We start from the raw sequence: 15724 nt of genomic DNA, 5'->3' as shown, positions 1-15724 counted from the left end.
CCAGCCGAGTATAACTGGTGGTCGGCCATCTTGGATATTAGCCAACCAGAACAATAGTATACACAATAGTATGTGAGCTAGTGAGCGCTGTTTGGTACCAACCTCCTCCTCCTCGTCCTCCACCTCCTCCTCCTCCTCCTCCTCCTCCTCCTTCTCCTCCTCCTCTCCCTCCTCTTTCGCGAACCTGTCTTTTTTCTCCGTTTGGGCCGGCTCGACGATTCGTTCCTCCCTCGCGTCCACCTCCCTTCGTCCTGCTCGCTCCTTTCGCGCGCTCGTCCTCTTCATCGAGGCTGCCTGCCTTCGGGTACCACTTGGGTCATCGGGGTCACCCTCCGCGGTGCACTCGCTACGTGGTATGCCCTATATTTACGCACGGTAAGAGCACCCTGAAGAGGAGGTGGACGCCCGCCCGCTCTTCTTTCCTCCTCACTGCCAAGCACCGCCGTTTCGCTCCTCTTCTACCCTGCGCTGCGGCTGCTTCTCAATAAGCGCCGATCGCGTTAAGATCGACTCACAACGACCGTGCTTTGCGGACGATTCTCTCCACGGAGGACGAGTAAAATCGCGAATACCCCGTGTGCGTTCGCGAATTTCCGTATTTTCGTTTCGTCGTTTTTTTTTTTCGCATCGCATTTGCACTATACTTGATGTATTATCCTCAAATTGTCGGATCCTCGTTAAAGAGACCATCTCAAATCTCACAGAAGAGAATAATAAAGGAAGATCGGGCTTGTACTTGGATTTTTATGGAGAAGAAATTGACGTTTGGGCATGGCAAGAGTATAGCTGGGATTACGGTTTTCCGGGCGCCGCCGTTAACGATAAAAGATCGAGAAATAGATATGAAGATGACTCCTGCTCTCACGAGCGGATCGCGCAACCCGGCGGTCTTTATTATTCGCATCGAAGGCACGCGGACGCACGAGAGAGAAAAAGAAAAAGAAAAATAAGAGACGGCCAGGCGCCGCACCGGGCACGATCGTAATACTGTGCGCGGCGTGCGTTCCATAAATCAGCGGGATTATTAAAAACGCCGCGCACTATTAATTCGTGTGATAAAGCGTTAGGCTCGCCCGCTCGTTCGCGAGCTCGCGATCACGGCGGCAAACGCGCGTATTGTAAGGGATTGCGACAGAGCCTCGCAAAGGTTACAATACGAGCCGCGATGGCGTGTGGTAACCTTTGCGAGAACTGCATCGTATGCTCTGTGTGTGTATGTATAAGTACGCGCGATAGATAATAGTCGGCACGATCGCTCCGATCGTAATTACGTCGTTTCTACCGTCGGACGCTCGTCGAACGCGATCTCACGTATCGCTCTGCCGCGGAGGTAACCAAAACACGCTTTCAGAACGCTGTGACTTAAGCTTTTTTATTTTTTTATAGTGAGATATGATAAAATTGAAGAATTAATTGTTTACAAGAGCGACCCAATTATCCGAGTAAACTGAAAGTGTCGAGAAAATGTAATCTGAATTAATTCTCCCGCACTTTCTTAATCTCTTCAGTAGTAATTTAAAATGATTGTGCGATTCCCTTTACAATAAACAAAAAAATACTTTAAAATATTTGCAAATTTTGTTTGTGGGATATAAAGCTTATTTTTGCGAATAAATTTTCTCACAAATAAATTTTCAAACATTTTTTCCTCAGTGCAGGACGGATTTTTCTTTTTTTAACCAACATATCCAGACTTCTTTTCTTCTTACTGCTGTTTTCTTTGAAGAATTATGAAAATCAGAATACAAAATATATCTAATTTTCAAATACAAAAGTTTGTATTTGCCGCGAATTATAAGAAAAAATTTACCCCTAGAACCTTAAATATAAAAATGTTACATAATATATAAAATGTTAATCCTCTAAACATGGGTAAATTTCACAGCTTATTTGCTCATAACTTCCGGAAAAATGACGAAAATTCAATTATTTTTTTTAATCAATGTAGGAAACATCGAAGAATTTATTAATGTCTATGCGATACAATGAAATTGGAAATAAATTATAACGAAAAAATAAAATATATGTTTATAAGAACAGTAACATTTGATCTAGGTAAATTTTACCTATATTTAGAGTTCTAGAGTTAACCGAATCAAAAAGCAATTAATGTTTCACGAATTTTTTTAAAAGCATATCACTCAAAAGGTTAAGTAAATGAAAGAGTAAGTAAATCATATGAGTGACGCGTGATTGATTTTTCTATTAAAAAATAACAAATTCCAAGTTCGCGATAGTCGTCGCGAAACTGCACCGAGAAAAATCTCCCGGTTATCGGAACAAAAGCACGTTTACCGTCCGATGATCGACAGTTGCAAATCATTCCTAATCATTTGTTATTTTAGCGAATATACATTGCCTGAAATATAAATTGTTCTCGTCTATTTAGATTAGATTAGTCGTGTCTCCATTATAGAAGTGTTGCTTAGAGTAGCAAATTGCAAGTAACAAATCATTTGTCCTCCTTACGAGCTCCCGTGATAACAACGAGCCGTTTGTTGTTGATATTTCATTAAATTAGCAAAACTTCTCTCAGTCTGATTACAGTTGCATTTAGTACGATCGATCAACGGGAAGTAGAGTTGCATTTTTCAGTGTGCACGAGGCCTAAGTGTGCTCCAGAGACCTCATGCGAGATACCACGGGGTGGTCGCAATACGCGAACGTTACGAAGATACAGGACGATGAAAAATATCTGGTATCTCGGGCCAGGATCCTTCGAACAATGGGATATCTTCGGCCGGCCGAGTCGGCTACAGTGGACAATTATTACCCCGATTGCCGGAAGATAATGCTTCATCGACGATAAAATAATGATTTTCTGCCGATCGAGACGGAAACACGCGAAAATTCCTCAATAATGGCTCGCTGGCGGTCTATCATTTCCATCTGCATAAATCGCGGTGTTGACCGACCGAGGAGGGCCGCTAAATTAAATGATGCCGCCGAGTTGTAAAATTCATAAAGCGCAAAACGCTGTAGATGTAACTTTTGGTCAATAATCGTGACTCGTATCGTGTCATTTTTGTTATTTAACATTGGCTCATTTTATTTTTTTATTTAACTTTGTTTACTATTAATTCTGAAATTAAACGAAATGATCTTCCGAGAAATAATGATCAACTAATCCGGCAGAGGAGGTTGTAGAAATGAAATAGGAAAAAAATCCCTTTTTTGGAGGCTATAACACGAAACATATTACGCGATCTACAGTCCACGTTTCGACACATTTCGAACGCGATCCGAGTTTCCCGTCGCGGCTAATCCTAAACGAATCTTTTCAGACAAACGCTACGAATCTCGCGCTACTGGTGCGCATCAGTCAGCTCTCACGAGGTAACCCGAAGAGAGTCGTAAGTGCCATTGCACTTTCGCAGTTTCATTTCTTTTACTCCCGACGTAAATCCTGCTCCCTTTTTTCCTCGCTCGCACGTTCTTACTTCTCTCTCTCCCTCTCTCTGTCTCTCGCAGCTGAACCCACGATATGGGCAAATCGGTTCAACAGACGTCACGTCCTCTCTCTCCGCTCTCTTTCTTTCTCTTTCTCTCTCTCATCTCCTCTCTAGCTTTGTGTCGCATTTTTATTTCTTCCGCCCTTCACGTTTCCCACACGATACTCCCGCTTCACCGCGCTCGGGGATGCACAAAACCTCCTCACCGAAACTCTTTTCGGTGAATGTGCTTTCTCCTTCGAGTTCCGTCACAGTGACGTAAATTCGCACGCGCTGAACGTAAGCAGTCTCGACATGCCGCCCCATCGTTCACGCAGCGCGATTAAAACGAGCACATTCAAATATGATACACGGAAAGAGTTTTATAATGCGAATTATCTTAATATTTTTGACCAATTACTGGCTAGAAAGGGGTCATTCTTTCTACTTAGACGCATTAGCCAAAAAAGGAGTCAAATTTCGACGGGTTTTAATTGGTTTCAGTTGCGAGAAAGCAGTAATTTTTCTCTAAAATATATTTTTAAATATATTATATATTTTTAGCCTGTTTTACTTGAAACGTACTTAATGAGCCGGTTTAGTGAATTGCAGCATTGATTGTATAGTCACTTAAATTTTCTCTCTCTAATAATCCGATTATATTCAGAGCCGAGATCTAGGAAGAGATTAAGGATACGATATAAACCGCTAATGTGAGGTAATAGATAATAAAAGCGGTATCACATGATAGTTGCTTCGTGAGTCAAAACGAGTAATTTTTTCGTTGAACTTAGATTCTTAACTGGACGTGTACTTTCGTAATGAGGAAAGACCGATCTGACTGTGATCACGTGAGGCACGTTTGCTGGATTGGTAAAGCCGGTCGACGGTGAACACCTGTGCTTTTGCGGTCAATATTGGTCGCGTAATCGCGTAAACGGGCCGTTTGAGATAGAAGAAAAATGACAGGAAAGATTTCTAAATATCTCGTCTCGCCTACGATTATGCGCGTGGAAATAGAATTTGCCGAATAAAAATTTTTTGCGAAATGAAACGAGATCTCCAAGTGGACACGTGCAAAATAATTTTGCAGGTCGTCTTTGGCGACCGCAATCGATTGCATAAGAGGAATTCTGAGAGATCGTGACGCAATCTTCGTGGACTATAATAGGAAGGAGAAGAAGGATAGGCGGAGAAGGGACGGGCTGTCGATTTCTTCGAAACTGCGATGGTAATTACTTCATAGGTATCACTGCGTGAAAATTTGATAGCGAATCTCTTCCGTGTAAATCCGTGGCAATTCATTCGTCTTCTAAAGGACGAACTCCGAGAGATTTGCGACAGAGAGATTCAATCGATAAAAATCCGATGGCCTCCAACAGATCGTGATCGAATCTCGCATGGAACCTTGATGACGCATACGCGCATATATGATATGTACCCTGAAAGAAAAAATATTTAAAACATTCAAGAACATTATTCTTTTATTTAAATAGAATAAACAATTGCTCTCATGGAAAGTCAAGTGTTTCCAAGAAAATATATATTTTCTTATTTGAAAAATATTGCTTATGTAAAAAAAATATATATATATATATATATATATATATATATATATATATATATATATATATATTAATATAAATACATGTTATCATGTTATTATAGGTACTAATAACTCGTATAATGTATATACACATAAATGTATTAAATGTGTTTTAGTACTTATTGATTAAATGTTTTTTATTTTTTTGATATTCTTCTTTCAGTATAATTAACAAAAGTTTTTTACATGGTATTGATTAATTAATTAGGACATTTCCAATCTCACTAATACGCTAAAGTGACACTTAAGGATACTTATCGAATATCTTCCTATTGAATACAAGTTTTTTACTAATCTTTGTCGACAATAGTCGATATTTAGTCGATAGAAATTTGATTCTCCCATGAGATCGCAATCGTATCTCGCATGCATCTTTGACACTTTGACATGCATATTGACACTTGCAATTGATAAATAAAATAAAATGTTATATGACATTTAATAATTAATTCAGATAAATGAAATATTGACACAAAGAACAAAGTTTTTATTGAACATCTTCCTGTGTTGAATTCTTTATTAGGAAACTTTCGTTTCTCTAGTTTGTACATAAGAATAAAATAATCCAACAAGAAAGCAAAAAAGATAATGATATATAATTAAACGTAAGCCCGTTGTATGTATGTATAGCGACGTGGCGCAACGAAATCATCATCTTTCTCAGGAAAGCATTGCAAGTGCATACGGCGTTACGAAACCAAGCCACGCCGCGTTTTCCTGGTAACGAATGCGAATACGACCGACCGATGATAGTTTCTATAGGACGGATAGATTTATTCCGGATAATGCTAAAAGCGAGATTGTTAATTTCGAAAATTTATAGTCATCACATTGGACTTATCACATTTCGAATTTTAATCTTTTCACCTTAAATTTGTAATTAGCGATCCCGAAATCGCCTATATAAAGAAACTTCGGGAAATAAAATGTATGGCTCAAAGGTTAATCGCGAATTTCGCTCACATGGATCGTCGATACTTATACAAGGTATCTCAACTTGATTTTACCATCTTTCGTGAGAGCAAAAAGTGGGTTGAAGTGAATAAGAATGATATAAGAAAAAGAAGGGCGTGTAAGAGTCTAGGCACAGATTAAATAGTGAAATCAAAAATGTTAAATAGGCACAAATATATTTACTTAAGCTTTTTACTGAAAAGGACCCAAAAAGGGTCGAAACGTATAAATATATTTGTGTTTATTTAACATTTTTGATTGCATTATTTAATCTGTGCTTAGACTCTTAAACGCTCTTCCTTGTCTTATTTCTATCTTGATTGTTAAATCTTAGAGCCAATTTGTTTAATTTTTAATATTGAACAAAAAAGTCGGTTTTGTGAAAATCGCAGTAATGATCGAGATATTAATTGTAGAAGATTTTTGAATGATATGATATGGTAGATGAGCTATAGTGGCGACGTTTTTCATCGCGTGCTTGTACATTCGATTAAATTGAACAGAAAAGTCAACTTCCATTTTGCAAATAACCACATAAAATTTTAATTATTAATTTAAAAAAATTGTTGCAAGATTTTTTTACGCAGTCTTCTTTCATCTCATATCGAACTCATATATCATATTGAATATTATCATTTACAAATCTTTGATATCTCGATAGTTATAGTTGCGAATGTCGTAAAACAATATAGAACTTTTATGTTCATCTCAATCTGACCTACGCCCTCGTGAGAGATTATGAAGTCGACCTGGGACACCCTGTAACGTCCCAGTGGTCGAACATACATGTCCCAATGATTGACATATTGATTTTGTATTTTTCTTTGTTGAAATGCTTTTCAATATACAAAACAATATAATAAATGAAAAGAAATATTTAGTTACTTTGTGATTTTGTTTCATTTATTGATAAGCATCTTAACAAACACAAATATATCATTAGTAATTCAATTATCGGTACATGTTCAATCACTAGGACGTTTACCTTATATCTGTGTCGCTTTACACCGCGCTGGCGCGGAAGGGCGCGAAGTGCCATCGACGCGCTCTCTCGAAAGCGTATCATTTCACCAAAGGTGTAGCGACACCCGCTTTACGCAATCGGACGCGGTGCATTGCGCATATCCGGAAAACGCCTGTCCTGGAATCCGTTTCACAACGACGTGCTGACACACGACGCGACGCGACGCGACGGGACGGGACACTCGTCGTCATCGCCATCTCGCCATCGCCGAACCGTCTCTCTCGCGAACGGACAGACACACAAAGGGCTATTGTGCCGATTTTTCTGCCGGTAAAGCGTGTCGCGGATCTAATCGCCCACGCGAATGCCTGCGCGCTCTCGCGCGAATCGCCGCGGCACCCAGGACTCTGATTTCAAGGAGCGCGCGCGCGAGCTCGGGCTCATGCGTTACGCACACGCCAGCTATTTACTGTCGTATCAAGGTTGGCGCACGAGATGCCTTGCTTTAGTGTTGCCCGTCTTACGCCGTGGAACTACGCACCGGGAATTAATGTTGACTCGGTCAATCCGATTGATTCGTATGTCTCTTCGGATGAATATTGCGGGCTGGGACGCTTTATCGACGTTAGGTCTGTTCTTATGGCTGCACCAAGTTGCACTGTCTTCAAGTAAATTCAATACACGGAAGGAATTTTATAGTAAAAATCACTGTGGAATTTTGTAGATAGATATAGATCGATATTTAGATAGACCGAGTAATAGGTCGATATTTTGCACTAATTGATTATACTTTTATTTAATACGTGTTATCTATATTTCAGAAACTGGAATATGCCATATTAAAAAATGACTATACTAAAATTACTATATTGAAAGAAAAGATATCTAAGAAATAACAAATATTTTTCGAGATACTAATATTAATAACGTATTTACTTATATTAATGTATATAAAATATTTTCAATAAGATTGTTTATTCTATTTATATAAGAGAATTTAAATTTAAGTAAATATGTTATTAGTAACTGAGTAAATATAGTTTTTTTATTTCTTAAATATTTTTTCTTTCCGTTTCTAGCGGAATTTATGATGCTCTTTGCCGAAAGATAGACTTTAATCTATTCCTGCACTACTAGAAATATAATATAAAATAAGAAGAAATTATATGAGAAGAAATTACAATATTATTTCCATATGTATATATTTAATCTGGTAGAAGAAAGAAAAAAATTATAAATATTCCAAGATATTTCAGAAAGTGCGCAGCTATAAAGAACAGACTTGTTATCGTCGTCGTGAGTGACACGTTGACTGCTACATTGATTTCTATTGAATGTATACGGTAACTTATCGGATAGTTACATTTTCCTCATGGAGAACAAATTTCATAAGAACCAACAGTCCTGTCTTGAACCGAAATGCGTTAGTTGTCACTATTACGTTTTAATTAAACCGATCTTTTTCTCCGCGTGCAAGAATACGGTGGGGTAATGCAATTTCAAGAACATTTATCTTTTACCTCATTTCATCGGCTCTTTATTGGCCGTACAATCACTTTCGTAGATGCAATTAATTATACTTTACACGTGACTCAATAAGACACGGTAGAGTACCGTAGCGCCGGTCACCAGTGGCCGTCACGGCATTCGATGTGCGTTAATGAGATAATTAATAAATTCGATGCGCATTAATTAATTTTCGCGCGACAAAGCAGGTTCGACACGAGTGCTTGTCCTTTTCCTTATCATTCTTTCTTAATTTCTCGCGATTTTTTGAACACGTTAATATTAATATGAAACATATGTAAGAGAGTTGATCGTAAATGAGGAGTCTAATATTGCAATTCTAAACAAAATCGTAAGTCTCATAACTTGTTCTCGTAAAATTCGTAAGAATTTATGAATAGATTTACAATTGTATACAATATCATATGTTGTACAATCACTTGTAAATATCGTAAATTACATGAAATCGTAGATATTTACGAATAATTGTACGACATATAATATTGTATAGAATTGTATCTACTCATAAGTTGTTACATATTTTACGAGAACAAATTACGAGACTTAAGATTCTGTTTAGAATTATAACATTAGATTGGCAACGAGAATCGCAGAGTCATCCCGATACTTCCGAATATCACGAAGATATGCGTGTAAAATGTTCGAAGATCCGTCGAGACAATAATGAAACACACGTTATCGGTCGTTTCCGCGCATTTGGGATCTAAAGGAGATTCTGAAGCCTTTGCCTTTGATATCGAGTTATGGTATGCAGCTTAACCTCGATGTTGGCGTAATAAGAAGGCATTTTTTTCTCGTTCAGGGATTGTTTTCTTGCCGCGCGCGCGCACGTTGACTGTCTGTCTATCTGCCGCGGGTAAAAATGCTGGAGCATTGTGCACTTTAAGTTATATACCCTCGCAGAGTTATGGCCCAGATCCAGATCGCGGTATCGGAGGACATTGTTCGAAAGTAATAGAATTACGTTGGTGGTACGGACAGGATGCAGTTAAGAGTGCGTGACGCACGTAGCGCACTTGCTCCAACTTCTGACTTATAGGCGCGCTCCGTGTGTTCCAACTACGAAATAAGCACGTGCGTTATCCAGCATTTTTACGCATGTCTCTCGCGCCAACGCGCGTAAAAGCGCCGGCATTTTATTACATACCATTTGCATCTATCATCACGCCGTAAAACGGCGCGCTGCGAAATACTGATAACAAATGATAATCGTAAACGCCGAATGCGCGGCCGTAACGTAACCGTGTGAGTCAACGCGCGAGTTGTTCGCCCCGTGAAACAGGATCAAAATCACCGAATAATATAAGACGAATAATATAACGAGCTTGACGCGGATCATTTCTCTGCTCATGAATGTTGCCATAATTATCTGAAAAAATAATTAGCATTTTAAGACGAATCTTGCAACGAGCGCGCATTGCAGGATTTTGTAATGTAGGTACACTGATAAAATCGTGAAACCGTGAAGCGGGATAAATCGCCAAGTTAACGTTCGCCATTTATCCACTCATAAACATTGCGACAATTATTTATAAGATAATTTTTATCTCAACTTGACTTATGACGAACGCATTGCGCCATTTTCTAAGATACAGAGCATCGATAAAATTATGTCGTGAAACAATCACTGAATATAACGAGTTGACGTTGATGATTGCTCCGCTTATAAGCGTTGCTATAATTACTTGGAAAAATAATTAGTATCTTAGTATGAATTTTGCAATAAATGCATAATTGCATAATTTTGTAATGTACATAGAGAAAATATTGTAATAAAAATTATTGCAGTTATAATTATATTTTTTCTTACAATTATTTTTCTTAAAGTTGGACTGTACTATAAAAACAGTGAATGTCACGATTTATCTGATGTATGATATCAAAAAAATATTTAAGTAATTACAATAATTTTGTAGTGAACTTTGAATAGTTCAATAGTCGAACTTGCATAACAGATTTAAATAAATATATAGTAATTTCAATTATAGTTTTATATAGTTCAAGATTACAAAAATTTTGTTGTAATTTTTACTACATTTTCTCTCCGTGCATAACACGACGTTGATGCTTTGTCTGTTCATAAGTGTTGCGATTGTACGTAACATTAGTGTTTGAATCCGAGTTGCAATAAATGCGTTGTAAAACAGGGTGAATCGCCCTGTTGAATATGCCAAATTAACATCGATTACTTATCCGCTCGTAAGCGTCGAGGTAATTATTCGTAAAGCAATTTATATTTTAATTCAAATTGCAACACATTGCATCATCATTTTTCAAGATACAGACTCCGACCGTATCTTATTGAATTATTTCCGCTGAGCATACACGACTGTAACGCACTTTTTCCTTTTTTATGATTCAAGTGGCGTCACCTCTCCAGCAAGAAGCATTGAATAATTCGATAAGTGATATCTCGCTCTGTTTTTCTAGGCTACGTTACGCGACGCGTAAGATCGACCGCACGATCGTTGATACTTGCAGCTAAAAGAGGGAGGCCTCTGAACGCATGCGCGGCGATCTTTAGTAGGTCGTTCGGTTCCTCCGAGGCTGCTCATCTCGCGACCTGCTGTATCACGTACAGTCGCGAAAGGCGAAACGTGCATCGCGATCGCGTCTCTTGATCAACTGCGACCGTTCGCCCACAGAAACCCGACCGAATACCGTAATCTGGACGTGTTTACGGCAACGCGTCGTCGTCGTCGTCGCAGTTACACGTCAACGACGGCGCTGGAGAGACCTGAAGAGCAAGCGGTCTCGCATTTTCACTTCCATTCCTGTGGCTAGTTTGTCATGCGGTCGTGATCCGTCGCGAGGATTCCCGCGTGGAAGTTCGCGTCGACCACGTGTCCGGCCGCGCCGATTCCGCGAGATTCGCGAGTGCGCGAGCAGTGCCGTGCACGGGAAACGACGCGACGCCGTTCAGCTCGCCGGGAAGAATCGCGGCGCGCGCGGTCGGGCGAGCGCGCGCATGCGTGAGTTTGTAGGTCGCGCACGCTCGGGCCGCCTCGGCGGCGCTCGGGCGTTGCCGGCCGCGTTCGCGGCGATTCGAACGCGCCCACCGACTCCCGCCACTCGCTCGGCGCGGCGGTCAGTCGGTCGATCGTACGCGACATACGAGGATCGTGAGGAACTCGCGGGAATTCGCGAGAGGTCGCGCACGCGTTGAGGACGGAGAGAGGACGAGGGATCGTGAAGGAGCAGCTGGTTAAAGGACTGGCGACGAAAGCAGGAGCAAATAGGATTCTCTGAATTTGTCGTCGTCGTCGTCGTCGGCTATCGCGGGAAGACGTGTCGATCTCTCCTCTCGAGCGAGAGCGCCGAGGGATCGATCCACGCGCGCGAACACGGCAGCTGTCAAAAGTGTGGAGCCGCGGACGAAGGGGCACGAGACATGGTGTACGGAGGAGGATTCGACATGGTGGAAACGGTGAGTTTTTCAACCACTGCACTCGCAGATTGTGTTTATTTATTGGGTCTTTCCTTTGCTCCGCGTATCATGCATGAATTCCTATCTTTAATGTGTTGAGAAAAAAGTGCTTGGAAACTTATACTCGGGGAAAGAGGGAGCGGGGATATAAAGTTTATATTTTGCAGATATGAACTTTATTTCGCAGAAATAAACTTTGTATCCCACAAATCATTTTCGCGTATTTTTTCCTCAGTTCTCGGTCTTGTTCTTGCTGACTTAAAACGTGTTAATTGGAAAATTTACTTACTTACTTCAAACTATACACGTCAGTCGGTGTTACGACCAGATGTTTAAGCATAAAATAGTTGTACCGTTGCTTCTAATTGCGTCGCATTAAAATTCGTACTGTTAGAAAATTCGCTATGAAATACTTCGCGAATAAATAGATGATATAATCATTTTGGAAGCGAATTTGGAATCTTTTAAAGTAAAACTATTCATGTATTCTATTGTGAAGAATGTATTTGCATCATTTCTCAAGAGGTTACTCCGATAGGGTGACCTTTCTCTTAGCGAACACATCTCGAGAGTAAACACGAGAATTTTATGAACTTTGAGACTCAAGTTAGATCTTTGCTTCTTTAAGCATTTAACGACCGCAAAATTCTTTCTTTCAATCTGATGCGAATCAAATTTGTACACGCAAGCACATACGAGCAAGTTCACGGTATTGTTATTCCGTTTCCGGAGTAATAATGAAATCGTAGCTTTGGAAATTGATTTTTTAATTCAACAAAATAATATATTTACTCCACGATATTTTCATTGATGCTTGGAATTATTTGGAAAGTTCCAACGGCCAAAATTATCGAAGCGACATTGCGCGTAGCAATAATCATCCGTTGTCTCTCTGACTTCCAAGACAATCGTGTAGAAAACCAACGAACAGTGTCGCAGAATCGTATTCGACGTAAATGAACGTAATAGAATGTTATGAATCCTCGCGAAGGAAAGGATTGCGGATGCATCGTGATGCTGCGCGCGATAGTTACGGCCCTGTCGAAGAAAGACACGAGCCGGCGAGTCGGTCGTACGGAAGGCTAACTTTCGAATCTACCACCACTATAAGACCGGCAGTGTCGGTAGTTAGGTACGAGAACCGAGAAATTCACTCGGCTGGTACGTGATGGAAAATTTCGCGGTAAAAACAGAGGCGAAACCCAGCGGCGGGTCGCGATTTTCTTGGCGACGCGACTTTTACCGAGCAGCCTGTCGTCTTCCGTAAAACGCGTCGCTACGATACATCCCGCTGTTCGCGCGATTCAATCGCGTCGCTCCTTTACATGCAGACAATTTTTATTGAATCGTACACTGAGAAATTGATATTCTTGTTCTTAGAAAAATTGTCTAAAATAAGTACCAAGTGTAAAATATCCTAAACATAAGATTCATTCCGCTTGTTTTGAAATTCTCTCCTTGTGTAGAGAACGCGTGAATAAATATAATTTATCTCTTAGATATTTCTTCTCTCAGTATATACGTGCTAGACAGGCAAGACTACTACAGTGTTTCTTTAGTTAATGAGAATGTTCATATTTTCGCGAAAAGTTCTCTGCGCGCATTCTTCCGAGTTTTCAGTGGCCGTGTATTGTCGTTTCCCTCGCGTTTTCGATCTATTTACTTTACTGGGATATCAAAATAAATCGAGGACTGAGTTGGAAATTATGCATTTAAACGAAACAAAAACACATTTCGCACGTTATTTATATACTGAAGGTCACGAAATCGATATTTCGTTCATGCTAATTATTGCGGATTACGGATTCCACTTCCGGTTTCTCGCGATTCTTAATTCAGCGAGCAAAAGTCCATGCTGTAGCAACCGCGGGCTATCGTTTCACGGGGCCGGGAGGGAGAGGAGAGCTGGAGTTATGGAAGCTCGAGCATCTCATAAGATCTTCGTGCGAGGAAATGCACGCGAATTCATCTTTCTCGCGATACGCGCGAGAAGAAGCGGTACGAAACGCGAACGCGATTAAACAGAGCGTTTTTGAGCGCTGTTCTCCTAGCCGCGGAGTGGTGCAGTCATCGTGGACATTGCTCCTCGAATGGGTGGTTGCGTTTCGTGCGCCCGATATCGCCGCTACCGCCAGATAATACTTATTGCTGTTGGTATTTGCGCGGACGTCTCAATCGACTGGAAAAATAAAGAGGAAAAGCGCGCGAGTCGCGACCAAGTCAACGGCTTCTCTTGGGTGATATCCATCGCGAAGCGGCGACACGAAGTATCGTCACTTATGGCGAAGCGTTTTTTCGAACGAACGTGTCGTATACGTTCCCGATTTTCACTTTAATGACGCACAAGCGCGGTCGACGTAGTGCCCGCGCGTGTCGACGATGTAATCCTAATCGTCCGTACAGCTGTATCTCATTGCACAATATTTTACCTCGTTTTTCGTGTACCCCGGTCTTTTTGTTTCGCGATCTCTCCTCCTAGAAATCGCCCGTCGCTTGCGCAATCGACGGAAAATACGCACTCTTCTCCGTGTGTATCTATATAATACCGACGACCGTATTCAGCGAATTCTCCAAATGATTCATTATGATAAATAATTCATCGTGATAAATCCATTCTGATTTATCTGTTGGGACGAATTTTTATTAATTTATCGGCACCGATCCTCGCGACATAAAATATACTCTCTCTCTCTCTCTCTCTCTCTCTCTCTCTCTTGCTCGCTCGCTCGCTCGTCGGGGAGAAAAGCGACGAATTCAAACTCGTCCCCGAGTCGATCTCGCGCTCTCGTGTCTCTCGCCTTTGTCCAGGTTATCGGGAGTATTTTCGGTCTGGGCGATATGGGAAATGCGCGCACCCGTCCATATCGTGCGAAACTTATTGTCGGAGATAGCCGTTGGCGTACGTCGTGTCGCGCCGAGCCCCGAGCGGCCGACGCTCGGCCGCGTAAACAGGGTGTAATTAAAAAATGTCAGTAGCCGGTCTTTGTGCCGCGGGAGCATTGTATATAGCAGGCGTCCTTGCCGAGCCAATTCGAAATCCTGTCTCGCGCGGGCTCGCATTAGCGAGGGCGTGGTTGGTTGGTCGTTCGTTCCTGGTCCGAGGATAGCCAGCCGCGTGGTAATTGCACCAGACTCGTTTCCACCGCACGACTTTTACGGTTTCGACTTGTCCCCTCGCGCCTCTCGCTCCTTTTCCTCTTCTTTCTCTTTCTCTCTTTCTCTCTCTCTCTCTCTTTCTCTCTTTCTGTCTTTCTTTTCTCTACCGACGACAAGACGTCGCGAAACTCGCGCTGGATGTCACACCTCGCGCAGATCTGCCCCGATTTTCATAACTCAACTTATATCACTCGATCTGATCACCGCTCGCTCGCGTGAAATTGCCTGGTCTTATCTGAAATTGAAAATTTAATAAAGATCGGGGAAGAGTGAAATATTTTCGATCGATTTCTCAACGTTACGTGCACTGAGAGAGGAATATTTAAAAGATAAAAGATGTGTGCGTTTATTCGCGATGGGTACCTATAACGTATTTACTTGCTCTAATCTACGTATCCTTCCATTTGTCCCAATTGTTTATTCCATTTGAACAAAAGAATTTACAGTTAATTACTAATTAATTTATCAATACACTCACGGAATAGATATTTTCCATTTTTTAGATATTTCTTCTTTCAGTGTAGATAAAATGCTTTCAGTGAAGAACTGAAGGTCGAGAAAAAGGTCGCGGAACGTCTTTATCGAACTTGATAAATATCATCCTGCTATCATTGCAAAAGTTCTCTAGGTTTCCCTCTCCTCCCCCCCCCCCCCCCCCC

General features: G+C 41.0%; 1 protein-coding gene across 5 annotated transcripts in view; it reads left to right on the top strand.

Moving 5' to 3' along the window:
• LOC116842150 (DNA-binding protein D-ETS-4) overlaps positions 1–15724 on the top strand; it is an 80931-nt gene that overhangs the window by 3482 nt on the left and 61725 nt on the right. For all 5 annotated transcript variants that reach the window (XM_032810923.1, XM_032810921.1, XM_032810922.1 and 2 more), the window contains exon 3: positions 10913–11909. In XM_032810923.1, the coding sequence (XP_032666814.1) occupies positions 11874–11909 (36 nt within the window). In that variant the 5' untranslated portion in view covers positions 10913–11873. The remainder of the gene's footprint in view (positions 1–10912; positions 11910–15724) is intronic.

Source organism: Odontomachus brunneus, unplaced genomic scaffold, assembly GCF_010583005.1.
Source record: "Odontomachus brunneus isolate Ranch 3 - 2012 unplaced genomic scaffold, Obru_v1 Obru_scaffold_021, whole genome shotgun sequence".
NCBI lineage: Eukaryota > Metazoa > Arthropoda > Insecta > Hymenoptera > Formicidae > Odontomachus > Odontomachus brunneus.
Note: the sequence above shows the minus strand (reverse complement) of the source record. Positions and strands in the feature narration are given on the sequence as shown.